Source organism: Sus scrofa, chromosome 4 (genome assembly GCF_000003025.6).
Source record: "Sus scrofa isolate TJ Tabasco breed Duroc chromosome 4, Sscrofa11.1, whole genome shotgun sequence".
NCBI classification, from domain to species: Eukaryota; Metazoa; Chordata; class Mammalia; order Artiodactyla; family Suidae; genus Sus; species Sus scrofa.
The window spans coordinates 7,092,510-7,106,857 of record NC_010446.5 but is presented as its reverse complement, the minus strand read 5'-3'; the positions used below and the strand labels follow the sequence as shown (position 1 = coordinate 7,106,857).

The 14,348-nt window shown below is 52.0% G+C and overlaps 1 protein-coding gene across 3 annotated transcripts in view; it reads right to left on the bottom strand.

Moving 5' to 3' along the window:
- The window catches only part of ZFAT (zinc finger and AT-hook domain containing), a 205,298-nt gene that overhangs the window by 68,132 nt on the left and 122,818 nt on the right, over positions 1-14,348 (bottom strand). For all 3 annotated transcript variants that reach the window (XM_021088872.1, XM_021088873.1, XM_021088874.1), the window contains 3 exons: positions 12,443-12,530; positions 10,427-10,576; positions 8,182-8,355 (listed from right to left, as the gene is read on the bottom strand). In XM_021088872.1, the coding sequence (XP_020944531.1) occupies positions 8,182-8,355; positions 10,427-10,576; positions 12,443-12,530 (412 nt within the window). The remainder of the gene's footprint in view (positions 1-8,181; positions 8,356-10,426; positions 10,577-12,442; positions 12,531-14,348) is intronic.

Genomic DNA, 14,348 nt, shown 5'->3' with positions numbered 1-14,348 from the left:
TAAAAGTGAAAATGCTTCCTTATGACTGTTTAGCCAGTCTTACTGAAAAAGGCAGTGTTTTGCATAAGCAAACTTTTCAGAAAACTGACGTTACCCTTTTCAACACCGATACTCTAAATATTAACTCTTGCGCTGTGCCTTCCTAATGAAAGAATATTTGAGAGAAGAGTAACTTGATCCTTCCTAAATGACACAGATGACGTAGATAATCACTACAAACAACCAGCTGCACACTGACTGTGTCGAACACGCGCTACGGATCACTATGGAACAGAATCACGCGCCGCACACTTCGAAGGAACCGACACACTCAATATGAACCCAGTTCACCTCCCACAAGCCCACTGTGCTGGGCTGACAAGGCCCTCCTCCCAAAGCATCCAGGTCCTAATCCCCAGAACCTGTAAAAATGTCACCTTATGCGCAAAAGGGATTTTGCAGATGTGATCAAGTTTGAGATCGGACGCTAGGAGAGTGTCCTGGATTATCCAGGTGGGCTCAATGAAATCAAAAGGGTCCTTATAAGAGAGGCGAGGGGGTCCGAGTCTCAGAGAAGAAGTGAGGACAGATGCAGAGGGACAGAGACAGGGTAAGAGCTAGGGAGCGGGCTTGGAGATGGGGCGGGGGTGGCGCACAAGCCAAAGGATACAGGCAGCCTCTGGCAGCCGAAGAGATGAGAGAAACAGTCTCTCCTTGAGTCTCCGGAAGTAATGCAGCCCTGCTAACACCTTGATTTTAGACTTCTGACCTCCAGAGCTGTCACATAATAAATCTATGTTGTTTTAAGCCACTAAATTTTGTGGTCGTTTGTTACAGCAGCCATAGGAAACTAAAATGTCCCCATACAGAGGAAGCTTCATCACCCAAAGAGGGATGACCCAGCTCCGGGTCAAGGTCAATCGGGCAGGAAGTGGTTCTGGGACTGCCCTCCTGAGCCCAGGCTTTACCCACTCTGCCGCACTGCCTCTCCACGTGGTCTGGCACACACCTAATATGAGAAAAGCACCCTGCAGGGGAGTAACAGGCATTTTGCAGCAGGCGTTTTGCAAAGCACACATCTTCACAGTTCTGGCACCTGCAGTAATTTGTGCAATGGCAACTCAGAACAGAAATAGCTACAGCAATAAAAATACAGTTTAAGACGTCTCTGTACTTTAACAGCTGAACTTCAAGCAACAGTAGCTTAGGGACTGATGATTCTCTGTAATTAGTACATCAGTTTTGATACAAGGAGGAATGGATCAGCATTAGACCAGGAAAGAAAGAGAAGGCAGAGCCAGATCAAAAGACCAGGAAAGAGCACAGAACTGGATGAAAGAGATGCTGTGCCAGGTATTTGCAGCTGAGACCTCTCTAGTCAGGTGAGGTGTTAGGTGCCCAAGCCTTATCCAACAGTGAAATCTGTATTAGTCATGGCTAACTGTTCAGGAAGCTGTTATGGTTCATTTTACAGTATGAGCTCAGTTATTCTTTTGGTTTATAAAACCCTCAGCAAAAGGAGCTCCCATCATGGCGCAGTGGAAACGAATCCGACTAGGAACCATGAGGTTATGGGTTTGATCCCTGGCCTCGCTCAGTGGGTTAAGGATCTGGTGTTGCCGTGAGCTATGGTGTAGGTCACAGATGCAGCTAGGATCTGGCGTTGCTGTGGCTGTGGCAGAGGCTGGCAGCTGTAGCTCCAATTAGACCCCTAGCCTGGAAACATCCATATGCCACGGGTGCACCCCTAAGAAGCAAAAAAAGAAAAGAAAAAAAAAGGGGGGGGGCAAAAGAGCTTCAGGTGGCCCCAGACAGGGTAAGGGACTCCTGGGTCCTGAAATCAGCCCTCCCCTCTCCTGCCCATGATCCAGACACCGGCCCATAAAGTAACCCTGGAAACCTACTGCGTTCATGCCACTGCCCTACTCCCACCCTGTCCCTCAACCTTTGCACCAGCAGTAAGACAGAGAAAGGATAAAAGCAACAAGGAGGCTTCAGAGAGACCAATCTCACTGAAGCCTAGCAAATAAACTCGGTCAGATCAAATACCAGGCTGCTCAGGCACCATTTTCTTTTCACTTCCTAGTTTTAGAGTCTATGATTTTAGAAGGGATGAGACTACGGATCAGTGGGGCAACTTTATCTTAGAGTCACTGTGTTTTTTCAGAGAAAAGAGATTAAAAACAACTCTATACTTACAACTCCTAGAATATTGCTGTTTTTTTTTCTTTCTAGGGCTACACCTGTAGCATATGGAAGTTCCCAGGCTAGGGGTCCCAGGCTACAGTTGCAGGCCTGCACCACAACCACAGCGACGTGGGATCTGAGCCACATCTGTGACCTACACCACAGCTCATGGCAACGCCGGATCCTTACCCTACTGAGTGAGGCCAGGGATCAAGCCCGAATCCTCACGGACACTAGCCAGGTTCTTAACCTGCTGAGCCATAACAGGAACTCCTCCTAGAATATTTCAATGTGCAGCCACGGGATCACTTATGACAAACTGAAGGAGCAAGGGAAAAAGGGGTATCTGCTCCACTCAGACCTAATTCCCAAATTCAGCCTCCACTCGTCCGGTTATTACACACACAAGCATGCCTGAAGCTTAGATAATTCCCCGTTATCAATTTCTTATCTCAAGTGAAGGAGGGCAGGGTGGATTGGGGGAAGCAGGGGGCCCAAAGGAATTAGCACTGAACGTCAAAGAGCTTTTTATTTCATGATTAGAGAATTCTCATTTGATTACATACCATGAGGGTGCTGCACCATTTAACCTTCCCTATCTGCTGCAGGTGGGCAGACTCCTGTGTAAACCGCTAGACCACACACCACAGCTAGGACCTCTTTAAGGTCAAAAGGGGTGGGGAGGTGTTACCAGCAGGATTCCTGCATTAAATTCTTGCATCTGCGGGCATACATGCCCAGGGTTTAATCGGGCCCTTTTAGAGATCGATATCTCTCTTTGTACATATCGACTGGCAAACCTTTTCAACAGAAGCCTTCGCCCCTTCTGGCCTCTCTCTTCTAAGGCACAGTAATGAGCTCCTTCGGGAAATAGGGAAGAATAAACAGGGACAGACCACTTTTAAAGAAGCCAATACACAGGAAAAATCAGATTTGCAAGCAGGTAAAAGCGAGGGTAATTACTCAATTCTCTTTTACTTCATTAAAAGATATCCCAAAAAAGATTCGCTTAACAGTGCAGTCCTCCACCGTATTTTAAAATCTCTAATTTGCAAGCATTTGATGTATCTGGGAGATGAGGTGGGGGAAAAAACTGGTACTTTTCGAGTGATACTATATCCTGTCCACTTTCTATGTAAGACACATCACACTTTTTTCACTCATTCAATCAATAAAAATGTACTGAGCACCTACTATAAGCCAGGTACTATTTTAGATACTGGGAATACAAAGCAAAACCAACAGAGCCAGTCAAAAAGCCCTGCTTGAGGGGCTTGCTGTCTAGTGTAGACACAGCAAATCATGAATTGCATACATACATATATATATATATATATATATATATATATATATATATATATACACTGCACGTTAGACAAAGAAAGGCCTAAAAAGAAACCGGAAGAAGCAAGGAAGAGACTATGAAGTGACTGATGAGAGAGTCTCAGTTGTAGAGAGACAAGAAAAAAGCAGAGTTCTTCTTGTGGCTCAGCAGGATAAGGACCCAACTAGGACCCGTGAGGATGCAGGTTCGATCCCTGGCCTCGCTCAGTGGATTAAGGATCCGGCATTGCTGTGAGCTGTGGTGTACGGCACAGATGTGGCTTGGATCCGTGCTGGTGTGGCTGTGGTGGGGGCCAGCAGCTGTAGCTCTGATTCGACCCCTAGCCTGGGAACTTCCATACACCGCAGGCCCTAAAAAGAAAAAGAAAAAAAAAAGGCAAATAAATAGTAAATTATAAACATATTAGAGAAAGATAAGCCAAAACACAAGAAACACCAGGGGGTCGTCTGGACGATTTGGCGGCTGTTGAGATTTTACACACACAGCGGCCAGGGAAGGCCTTCCCGAGGGAAGGATGCTGGAGTGAGGACCTGAAGGCCAATGTGCCGTTCAGGCGGCGGGGGGGGGGGGGGGGGGGTGCTGGAAGGTGCGGGGGAGGAGAGCTTGCCAGGACAAGGGAGGGAAGGTCCCCTGAGATGGGCCAGGGCAGCGGTGGGGAGTGACGTCAGAGATGGCGGGTGGGCAGGAGGCTCAGACGGGACAGGCAGTTACCCTAACACCTGGCTCAGCAGGATGACTCTGGCCGCCCTGTGAGGGCTGACTGTGGGGACACGGGCAGAAGCAGGGAGAGCAGCCAGGAGGCTACTGCAAGAACGTAGGCACACGGGGACGGCGGCTCCTAGGAGAGCCCAAGCCGTGAGGATGCCCGGAAGTGGGGGAATTCTGGATTGTGTTGAGGGGACAACACACAGGATTCACCGATGGACCATTGTGGGGTGTGAGCAAGACTGGCAAGAGTGACCTGAGGTTTGTGACCTGCGCACCTGAAAAGGAGCTGCCGTTCACTGAGGCATGCAGCAGGGGTCTGCAACCTATGGCCCACGGGCGGAATCCAGCCTGCCTGCTCTTCTGCACAGGAGCAAGAAAGGCTTTTGCCTGTTTCAAGGTTTGTAAAAATAAACAAACGAAACCTAAGAAAATTATACAGCAGAAGCCAAACCTGACCCCCTCAAAACCTGAAATACGTCCTGTGTCTTTACAGGGTTCGGTGGCCCCTGGACCACAGGAGACGCACGTGCTTGGGCTGAGGGGCCCCCTGACCCAGGCAGGGGCAGGTGCTGGGGGGGCGGCAGCAGACACCGGGCTGAAGCTGGGCGGGGAGGATGGGGCCTCCTACAAACAGTATGTAAGGCCGTGAGGCCACCCCCCAGGGTGTGGGCATGGAAGGGAAAGTCTGGGGACCAAGCCCCGAGGCCTTACAGCTTAGAAAGCATTGCGGGGGGGTGGGGGGCGCCCCGGGAAAAGAGGGGCGTAGAAGGGAAAGAGTCCAGGGAGGAGGGCTGTGTCTTCTGCCATTTCACCCTCACAGCCATTCGGCGAGGGGGGCTATAATTACCCCCACCCTACTGAGGAGGAGACGGAGGCTGAGGGGCCATAGGGCCGAGGTCGACCCCCCAGGCAAGGCTCCAGCCACCCCAGCCCTACCTATTCCACGCAGCTTCTCTGTGGAACAACTGCACTGAAAACCAAGTAATTTCAGGCAGGCTTTAAAGCAATGCTTGCTTCTAAATAAAGGGCTAACGCTACAGTTTCAGGCTGGGAGCCTCCTCAAGGCAGCCAGCCTCTAGTAGGAGTGCGTTTCCCCAAGGAATTCAAAGCATGTTTCAGATGCTGTCAAATGACTCATGAGACCATCCAGTTTATCTGAAAAAATAATAATTAAATAAGAAAAAAAAAAAAAAAAAACTAGAGATGTCCACAAAACAGAGAAAGGACTAGTACTTGTGTGCATCATATTATAGTTATTAAACCAGTATCTTACAAAACAACGTACTAGAACAAAGATCAGTGAAACAGGCCAAAATCTCAGAAAACACCCAATATCTTGAGAAATTCTGGCATTTCAAAACAAAATGGAAAGGATTGATTTCTCAATAAATATGCTGAGTCAACCGACAACTGTTTAGAAACAAAGTAGGATTCCTGCCACACACTTTACACCAAAATAAATGTCAAGAACATTAAATTTCACAAATGTTCTACACCCGTAAAGTGTGAAGAAAATACAAAGGAATTTTCCCCCAGGGTGGGGAAGGTTTCCTTTAACACAGAGCTATCGTGGAGGAGAAAAACATACAGGAAAAGACTGATAAATTTAAATATGCTACATTATTTAACTACTCCCTGTAAAAAGATACACTAAAAAGGTAGAAGCAAATACTATGTTTATACACTGACAACCACTGAGCTACAAAGAGATTTAAGAAATCACCAGGGGGAGTTCCCCTCCTGGGCGCAGCAGAAATGAATCTGACCAGGAACCATGAGGTTGCAGGTTCAATCCCTGGCCTCACTCAGTGGGTTCAGGATCCGTTGTTGCTGTGGCTGCAGTGTAGGCAGGCAGCTGCAGCTCCAATTAGACTCTGTAGTCTGCGGACCTCCATATGCCACGGTTACAGCCCTCAAAAGCAAAAAAAAAAAAAAAGAGAGAGAGACCCAAGAAAGGCTGAGGTCACCCTCCTTACTCTGCCACATAACAAGACGGAGGCCGGAGAGGAGAGGCAAGCAGCTGGCGTAAGGCTGCCCTGTCTCACCGACCCGCTCACACCCGAGGACCTGCGCCCTCCTTCCCAGACCTTGAGTGTCTGAAGACAAAGGCATGACTTTACAGACACCTCATCCTCCCAAAAATGCCAGGGGCAAGAAATGAGGAGAAACCATGCAAATTTCCTGCAAGTTCCTGCTGCTGCATCCTGAGGAAATGCCTCCTAAGGCCTGCCAGGCCTTTCCCTTTAGGGAAGGGTGGCTGAGGGCTTTGACTCCAAGAGCGTCTTTGTCCCCTTCCTGCTGGAGAGTTCTGGGAAGGCAGCGAGCAAATGCCCCTGTGACCCGGCTCCTCACAGAGACCCCTCCCTGCACAGCCGAGGCCAGTGGCCGGGTCTCCCATTAGACAGCGGCCTACCTTAGCCCTTCAGGAAGGAGCACAGGCCTCGGGGCCAGGCCTCAGGCCACGGCCCCATGCCCAGCGGACACTCTAGGCTTCCCCGGCCTTGGGGACGCCGTTTTTCCTAACCGGCACTGTATTCTTATGGATTTCCATGAATAATGTGCTATCATGTCAAGAAACACCAGTAAGGCTTACTGCTGGCGGAGGGGTAAGAATTCATGAATAATTACTCGACTTAATGCATTCATTACCCAGGATATGACTGCTTTACTGTCATTGTATTTTTAATTATTTTGATTATGGATTTTTTAGTTTACAGCACACTGCTTCAGTTTGAATAGCATGGCTCTGGCTTGGCTTCAGCCTGAGGGAAGCCCTGATCCTCAATCCCGATGAATCCCAGGCCACGCTAAGCGTTCGGCTTTTCCACTGAGCCCCTCAAGCTCAGCTGGCGGCCCACGAGATCCCCCAGAACAACCTTAAAATAAAAGCAGAACCGAATGGCTGGATCACTCTCTACGCTCTGAAAACAAGTCTTCGCTGAAATCACTTTAGTTTTTACAGTGAACGCCAATGTTCACATGCAATGGTGCCCAAGTAACAATTTATCAGGAAACGCAGTTTATTAACCCCATCACACGGACTACTGACAAGACCCCCACACGATTGAGGCTGTAAAGGAAAATTTAAAATATTAAAGGTCTTTTATGGTTTAGCTGCCTATTTTCCTAAAACAATTTTGCAATTCTGCCTTTTCTTCCTCTGTTCGGCCTCTCTCGGGGCGCCCTTTCCAGTCACTGAGATGCACCCCCTCCTCCCCGGGGCTCCCCAGCTCCCTCCATCACAGCACCCACCCTCCCCCGCAGCCTGCATGCTCCTCTTCCCCCCCGCACCCCACCCCAACTCCCACCCGGCTAGAAACTCCCGAAGGCGGCAGGAGCTCTTCCTCTTTAACCTGTGGCTCTGGGCTGGCTGGCACTTCTGAAGAACTCATCAAGTGTTCTCAGCAAATGAATGGAACTAGAAATCCACTTATAGGTGCTCGCTCAAGGTCAAGCCTGCCCAAATACTGTTTGTGTGTTAGACTGAATCCAGTTTGGGACTGAATCAGACACCCGGAAGCAGCGCGGAGGGTAGGAGCAGCCCCTTGAAACATCAAGTCAGGTGCAGTCGTGGCAACCTCCTCTGACTGTCAGGCTCAGGTAGGGATGGAGGGCTGAACAAGGTCGAAACTTCCAGCTCAAGGTAACCTTCTGAAGGTGCCTTATTCGCTGAAGCAGCGGCCCCTCCATGGCCACGCTCCTTGTGTGCAGACAGGTGCGTGCTCACACGCGCGCGCGCACACACACACACACACACACGCAGTGAGTGTTAGCAAGCACTGGTGAGGTCAGGATGGCTGCGGTCCTGAGCAGAGGTCGGCGGGCAGCAGGCGGGCCCCCCTGCTCTCCCTCGGAATGGAAATTCCAGGAGCCCCGGCTCTCTCCCGCTCTGGGCCCAGCCACGGTCAGCTTCAAACGCACTTTCGAGGGGAAGAGGCCACCATCTGGGGTCCCCCACTCACCGTCAGCGGTGTGAAGGAGCTTGTGACTTTTCAACGTCCCTTTCGATTTGAACTTCTTGCCACACATGTCACATAGGTGGGTTTTCTCAGTGCTGTGACGATTCATGTGAGCCTTGAGGTTACTCTTGCTCCGTGTGGCGTACTCGCACAGAGAGCACTTGAAGGGCTTCACGCCTGTGCGAGGAGAAAGATACAGACAGATGGACACATGCACGCATTAACGTGTGCGTGTGCAGGAATACACGTGTACACCTATCTCCACACACGCCGCCCCGCCCCGGCCCCTCTGAGCACCGCAGCACACCCGCGGGCCCCGCACAGCCGCACCCCACCCCCGCCCCGCTCCGCCACTCCTTCCAACAGGACGCCCTTTCCTCCCGCGAGGGCAACAGAATTCCTTGCCTCCCATCAAGGCAGCCCAATGCCACCTGCTCTCCTGCTGCACTGGGCTCAGGGCTCTACAGTGAGTAGCAGACACCCCCTCTCCCCACAGTCTGGAATCTCTGCAGGCACAGACCCTGAGCAGTTGGAGAAGCAGACCTCATTAAATTCAACTGAACTGGGTCAAACGGACCAAAGTTAAACGTCACCAAGGGCCTTGGCAAAAAGCACCGGCACATGGGGCCCACAGGACCGGCCGCGAGCGCATGTCCCAGGTCACAGAACCAGCAGGACTGCTGCTACCTGCCCAGCTGCAGTCTCCCATTCGGCCTCCTCCTCTGCTCCACAAAATCTACCAGAGACCTGCTCTGCAGTGGACACCGAGGGCTGATGTGAAGGCGAGAAGCCTCCGTCCGGCCCTCACTGTCCAGAGGGACTGGACGGGCCAAGAGCCGTTACCATCTAGCGCCACGCGCTGTGGGGGGAGGGGAGCTGGGTCTGAACCTGAACCCGAACCCAGGGGTAACAGACAGTTATCCCGAGCCAGGATTTCCACCCCTTATCTTCACTACTGAGACCTCGGAGGAGGCGAGGCTGCTGGATGCTGGCCGGGGGGTGGAGAGCAAGGACCAGAAGACAGAGCAGACGCGTGTGCGTTATGGTCAACGATAAAGCATCCCCCAGTCTCGGCGCTGGTCTCACACCTTCTGCCCTGTCCAGGTTCCGACTCCCCCGGCTGCTGTTCTCTTTACTGAACTTGGTTTGATGTCACACGGGAGGAAGTACTTAAGCCTTCCCCTCCTGCCTTCCTGCCTGCGGCCTTCCGGATTCCTAACTCCCAGGAAGGGCTCCCTCAGGCCCCAGGGAGCCCCATCACCAGGAGAGCCACACCAGCCCCGCTGTCCCTAACAGCACCCTGTGAACGGGGGACCGGCACGCGCCATCTGCCTCTACACGGATCAAACCACGAGCCACTGCAGCTGCTGACCCTCAGCCCCCCGAAAGGAGCTCAGGGTGGAGACCGGGAGTGACGTGCTCTGTGCGCTGGGAAAACTGGCAGGACAGGTCTTCAGACAGCCAGACAGTTTCAGAAGATTTCGAGCCCACTTCTTGAATCTCCTGGTATCTAGGAAAACACTAAAATCCTGCATGTGACGTCTGCTCCTCATAACTAGCAGCGGCCTTCTGTAAAATGGGTGCCTAGCTGCATGGACCTGGCCTTCACCCAAATCACAAATACACTGCCTTTCCCCCGCCTCTGCGAGCGAACTGCAGGGCTGGGCGAAATGCTGCCTCCCGGGCTATAGTCTTCATTTTGCCCCAAATAAAACATAACGTTCAACTTTCAGGTTGTACCCATTTTTTAAGTCAACACCTGGCCTCCACCAAAGTCCCAGAGGGAGCCCACCCTCGCTTCCCAGGCAAGCACCCCAAGGCTCGGGCTGCATCCTCCTCCAGCCAGCTCCCACCTTCCAGATGCTGCCTCCGCAACAGAACCACAGAACCCTCATGCTGGACGAGGGAGCCCTGCCGGCCATCCTCCTGGCCTTCCTTTTTCCACGACACCAGCACCCCCTCCACGGCCACCACGGTCAGCACACCAGGGCCACCAGAGTCACCCCTGTGACAGCCCAGCACAATCGTGCTGACTTATTTAACCACCACTTCAACAAGAGCTGTGCAGAGCTGCACTCCTCTGCTGGCTGCAACCGCAGCTCAATGAGGACGGGTTCAGATCTGGCAGACGTTTCTCAGTGAGCTAGGAAACTCTAACCACAGGGGACACAGAGATCCGGCTTGCTCCCGCACACTCCCTGGGGAAGCAGCCCGCCACGAGGGCTCCGTCCTGGCAAGGCAGACTCACCTTCATGAGCCCAGATGTGCCGCTGCAGGTCTGAGCCATTCTTCATGAAATAGAAATCGCAATACGGGCACTTCATGGCTCGCTTTCCAATCAGCCCTTTCAGCTGGACCCTCCTCCCGAGAACCTCGGAGATGGTGCTCATGGAAACCTCTAGAAGAAAAGCAGGGGGGGTAACCAGAAGCAGCCAAAGAACCCAGGCTCGAGGTAGATGTCAACGAGCCTCATGACAGAACCCGAACACTCCGGGCGCAACCCCAGCAGCTCGGAGGCGGTGTGTTAAGAGGCCCCGTGGCATCGTGTGACAGGACTTTGGCCCCCAAAGTCGAACCAGAATCTAATTGCGTCTCAGGTCTAAATTTCTGGAGTTTCTGTGTGGCTCGGCAGGTTACGGACCCAACACTGTCACTGCTGTGGGGCAGGTGACAATGTTCAATCCCTGGCCTGGGAACTTCTACATGCCGGGCACACAGCCAAAAAGAATAAAGAAAAAAATCAGATCTGGGTTTCTGTAAAGACAAGAGGTGAGAGATGGAGAAATGGCATCACAAGGGAACAGTCGGACAAACGCAGAATGTGAAACCACCGTCCGGGAAAGAGATCCAGTTCTGCAACGAATCGATGTCTCGGGGTACAAAGCTGCGGTGGGGGTGTCCAACAGGACTCAAGAAACTGAGGTGAGTTAACAGCACGAGTCAAACACACCAACTGTAAAAAGGAAAGTCTTGCGTCAGCTGGGAAAACGCTAAATGGACTAATACCAGCTGGTAAGAAAAACCACTGTTCATGCTGTTTAATGGCGACATGGTCAACATGTTTTAAAAAAAGTCTCTATTAATTGGAGATGCATTCTAAAGCTTTTTATGGGGAAATTATTTTTATGTCAGGATATACTTTAGAATAGAAAAAAGCATGGGGGGCTCAATTCGTGAAACGAGTTTGACGCAGTGGAGCTGTAATGTGGGATCTGAGTCATGGAATCGTGAGTGCTCCTCACGTTGCTCTGCGTGTTTCGTATACGTGTGAAATTTTCCGCGATAAAATACTTTAACATGATACGCGAGGGTGGACGGGGCTGTCCTGGCCCGCACAGGACACAGGCTAACACGGGAGGAAAGGACTGGCCAGTCGGAGAATCACACGACCCACGTCCCCACACGGAGGCGGCCCCCAGGCTCCGCCGGATCCCGGAAGAACCTGAGTGTCAGGCCCTGGCGTTGCTGCTTTATTATCTCCGTCACTGGCTTTAACCCATGGGGCGGTTCCCTAGCACGAGGAGCAGATTCAAAGTAAAGAGAAAGAGAAACAGGGGCAAGGATGGAGCTTCTCTGTCCTCCAGGCACACACAGCCCGGGGCTGCAGTCGCGGCTGTGGCACCGGGGGTCTGGGGACCAGGCGTGAACAAGGGCAGCCCTGTCTGGAGGCTCCTGAGTGGTGGGACTCCAGGGGCGGGTGTGCTGTGCTGGGGGTGTGGAGGGGGAACCATTGAAACCTCCACAAAGCGGGCTCTGAAGGAGGCTGCGGAAAAGATCCAGGAATTAACCGGACAGAACCAAGAACAAGGTCCCGGGTGGTGAGAGTGAAAAATGAGGCCCACACAGCTGGGGTGGAGGACACGGGAGGTGACTGTCACTCCAACTCACTGGGCTCCTTGGCTCTGGGGGGAGTCTACACCCCCTGTAAACCACCACTTGGTCCAGGAACTTACAGAAGAATCTGCGTCGAGGTCGCACTGGGTGAGTGGCCCATCTAAAGGCCGTCACAGGTAACATCCAAGGCGGGGGGACCAGGACAGTGAAGGAGGGGGGAGATGTAGCTGAAGACCGGATACAAGAATAAAATGAAGCAAATGATTCTATAAACTCCCGAGCTTTAAATAAAGATAATTCTTCCCCGAGTTGACTCATAGCTTCATCCCTCTCTGATCTTCATTGAACACAGTTGATACCCAGTGCTGTGTCTTAAAAGAAATACGAGCATTTTAACACAAATGTCCCACTTTAAAATGCATAACCTTACCGGGATGGTTGGTCTTGATATGTGACTTTATCAATCGGTCTTCTGAAAAAGACTTTTCACACACAGGACAAGAGTAACTCCTTTTGTCCTTAACAGAAAGAGAGGATAATTAATGGACTGTCTCCCTGAAACTCTGGTGCTGTGGAAAAACACCACCACCACCACCAGCATCAACGCTGGACACATGGTGCATCCTGCCCAGAGCCTGGCATGCAGCTTGCAGCCGGCCCCAAGCGGCCTGGGACTCAAGGGCACCAGGGCAGTGGCCTCACCTCATTTCAGGAGGGAGGGGCAGGCCTTAGGGATGAGGTGGCCGGGCCAGGAGAGGCCCGGGCTCGGCCTCAAGGTCTACCACGCAGCCCAGGCTGCTCCAGGACCCGGTGCATAGTCTGCCCTCCAGAGCTCAACGCGTGCTGTGCGTGCAGGTTTTGTAGAAGTTACTGTACTGAGACGCATGACCGCCCTGGAGGGACACGCTCCATTCTGCTGTACAGATTAAGAATCCAAGGCCAAGGGTGATGAGCCCCAGGTCTGTGAGGAGGAGCCCGCGTCAGGACCGAGCGGAGAGACGCCCAGCCTGGGCTCTGACTGCTACAAGGCCACGTCCCCCCCAGGCGGCAGGTGAGGAGCTGACCCTGTGCTGCTGCCGGCTTCCCCAAGCCAGCTACTGGCAGTCCCCGTCCTCAGTTAGGGGGAAGCTGCTGTTAACGATCAAGCCACTGCTCTCAGAGCTCACGTTAGTGCTGTTCCACATGATGGGGGGTTTTCAGAGAGGGGGTGTACCCCTCTGTCCCCCACGAATTCATATGCTGAAGTGCCAACCCCCAGGACCTCAGAGTGAGACCTGATTTGGACATATGGTCTTTACAGATGAAAAGGTTGATGAGGTGACAGGCCCTCACCCAGTATGACCAGTGTCCTCATAAAAGGGGAAATTTGCACAGACACCTGCAAGAGGTGGAAGGTCACGTCCTCGGGGAAGAAAGAACATACCAGAACCCAGCCCATTTCAGTCACCCTCTCCCACCCCAGTGGGAGTAGTGAGGTTCACGTCCAGAGGCACAGGCTCGCAGGGACCTAATCGCAGGACTACAGCATGCTCCCCCCACGCAGCTTACTGACGCCTCACTCCCCCCACCTGACACCTCACTCCTCTCACCTTACTGATGCCTCACTCCCCCCACCTTACTGACGCCTCACTAAGGCTGATTTACAGCAGTGCCTTTACCCAGTACATCTTGTTCAGCTACCAAGAAAAAATTACAAGACTAAAAGGCAAAAGACACAGCTTGAAGAGACAAAGCAAGCATCAGAACAAGACTCAGATATGGCACAGATGTTGTCGTTATCAGGCCAGAAATTTAAAACCACTCTGATGACGATGCTGAAGACTCTAGTGGATACAGCAGGCACGTGCAAGAATACAGGGCAAAGCAAAGCAAAGCAAGGAGATGAAAATTTTAAGAAAGAACCAACAAGGAAATGCTAGAGATCAAAATTACAAGAAACGAAGAATGCCTTTGATGGACTTATTTGTAGACTGGACCCAGCTGAGGAAAGAATCCCTGAGCTTGAGGATATCTCAATAGAAACATCCCAAACTGAAAATCAGACAGAAAAAAAAGGCTAACAAAAACAAACTAGAGGAGTTCCCGCCATGGTTCAGGGGTAACAAACCCAATTAGGATACACGAGGACGCAGGTGCAGTGCTAAAAGGCGAAGAAAAAGAGGGGCTCCCAAAGCACACTATGGACCCAGACTGTCACTCACGTATCAGTGTAGGTTCCCCAAGAGTAACAAAGGCGGGAGTTCCCGCTGTGGCACAGCGGGGTAAGAACCTGACCGCAGGGGCTCAGGTTGCTGTGGAGGCACAGGTCCACTCTCCAGCCCAGTACAGGGGGTTAC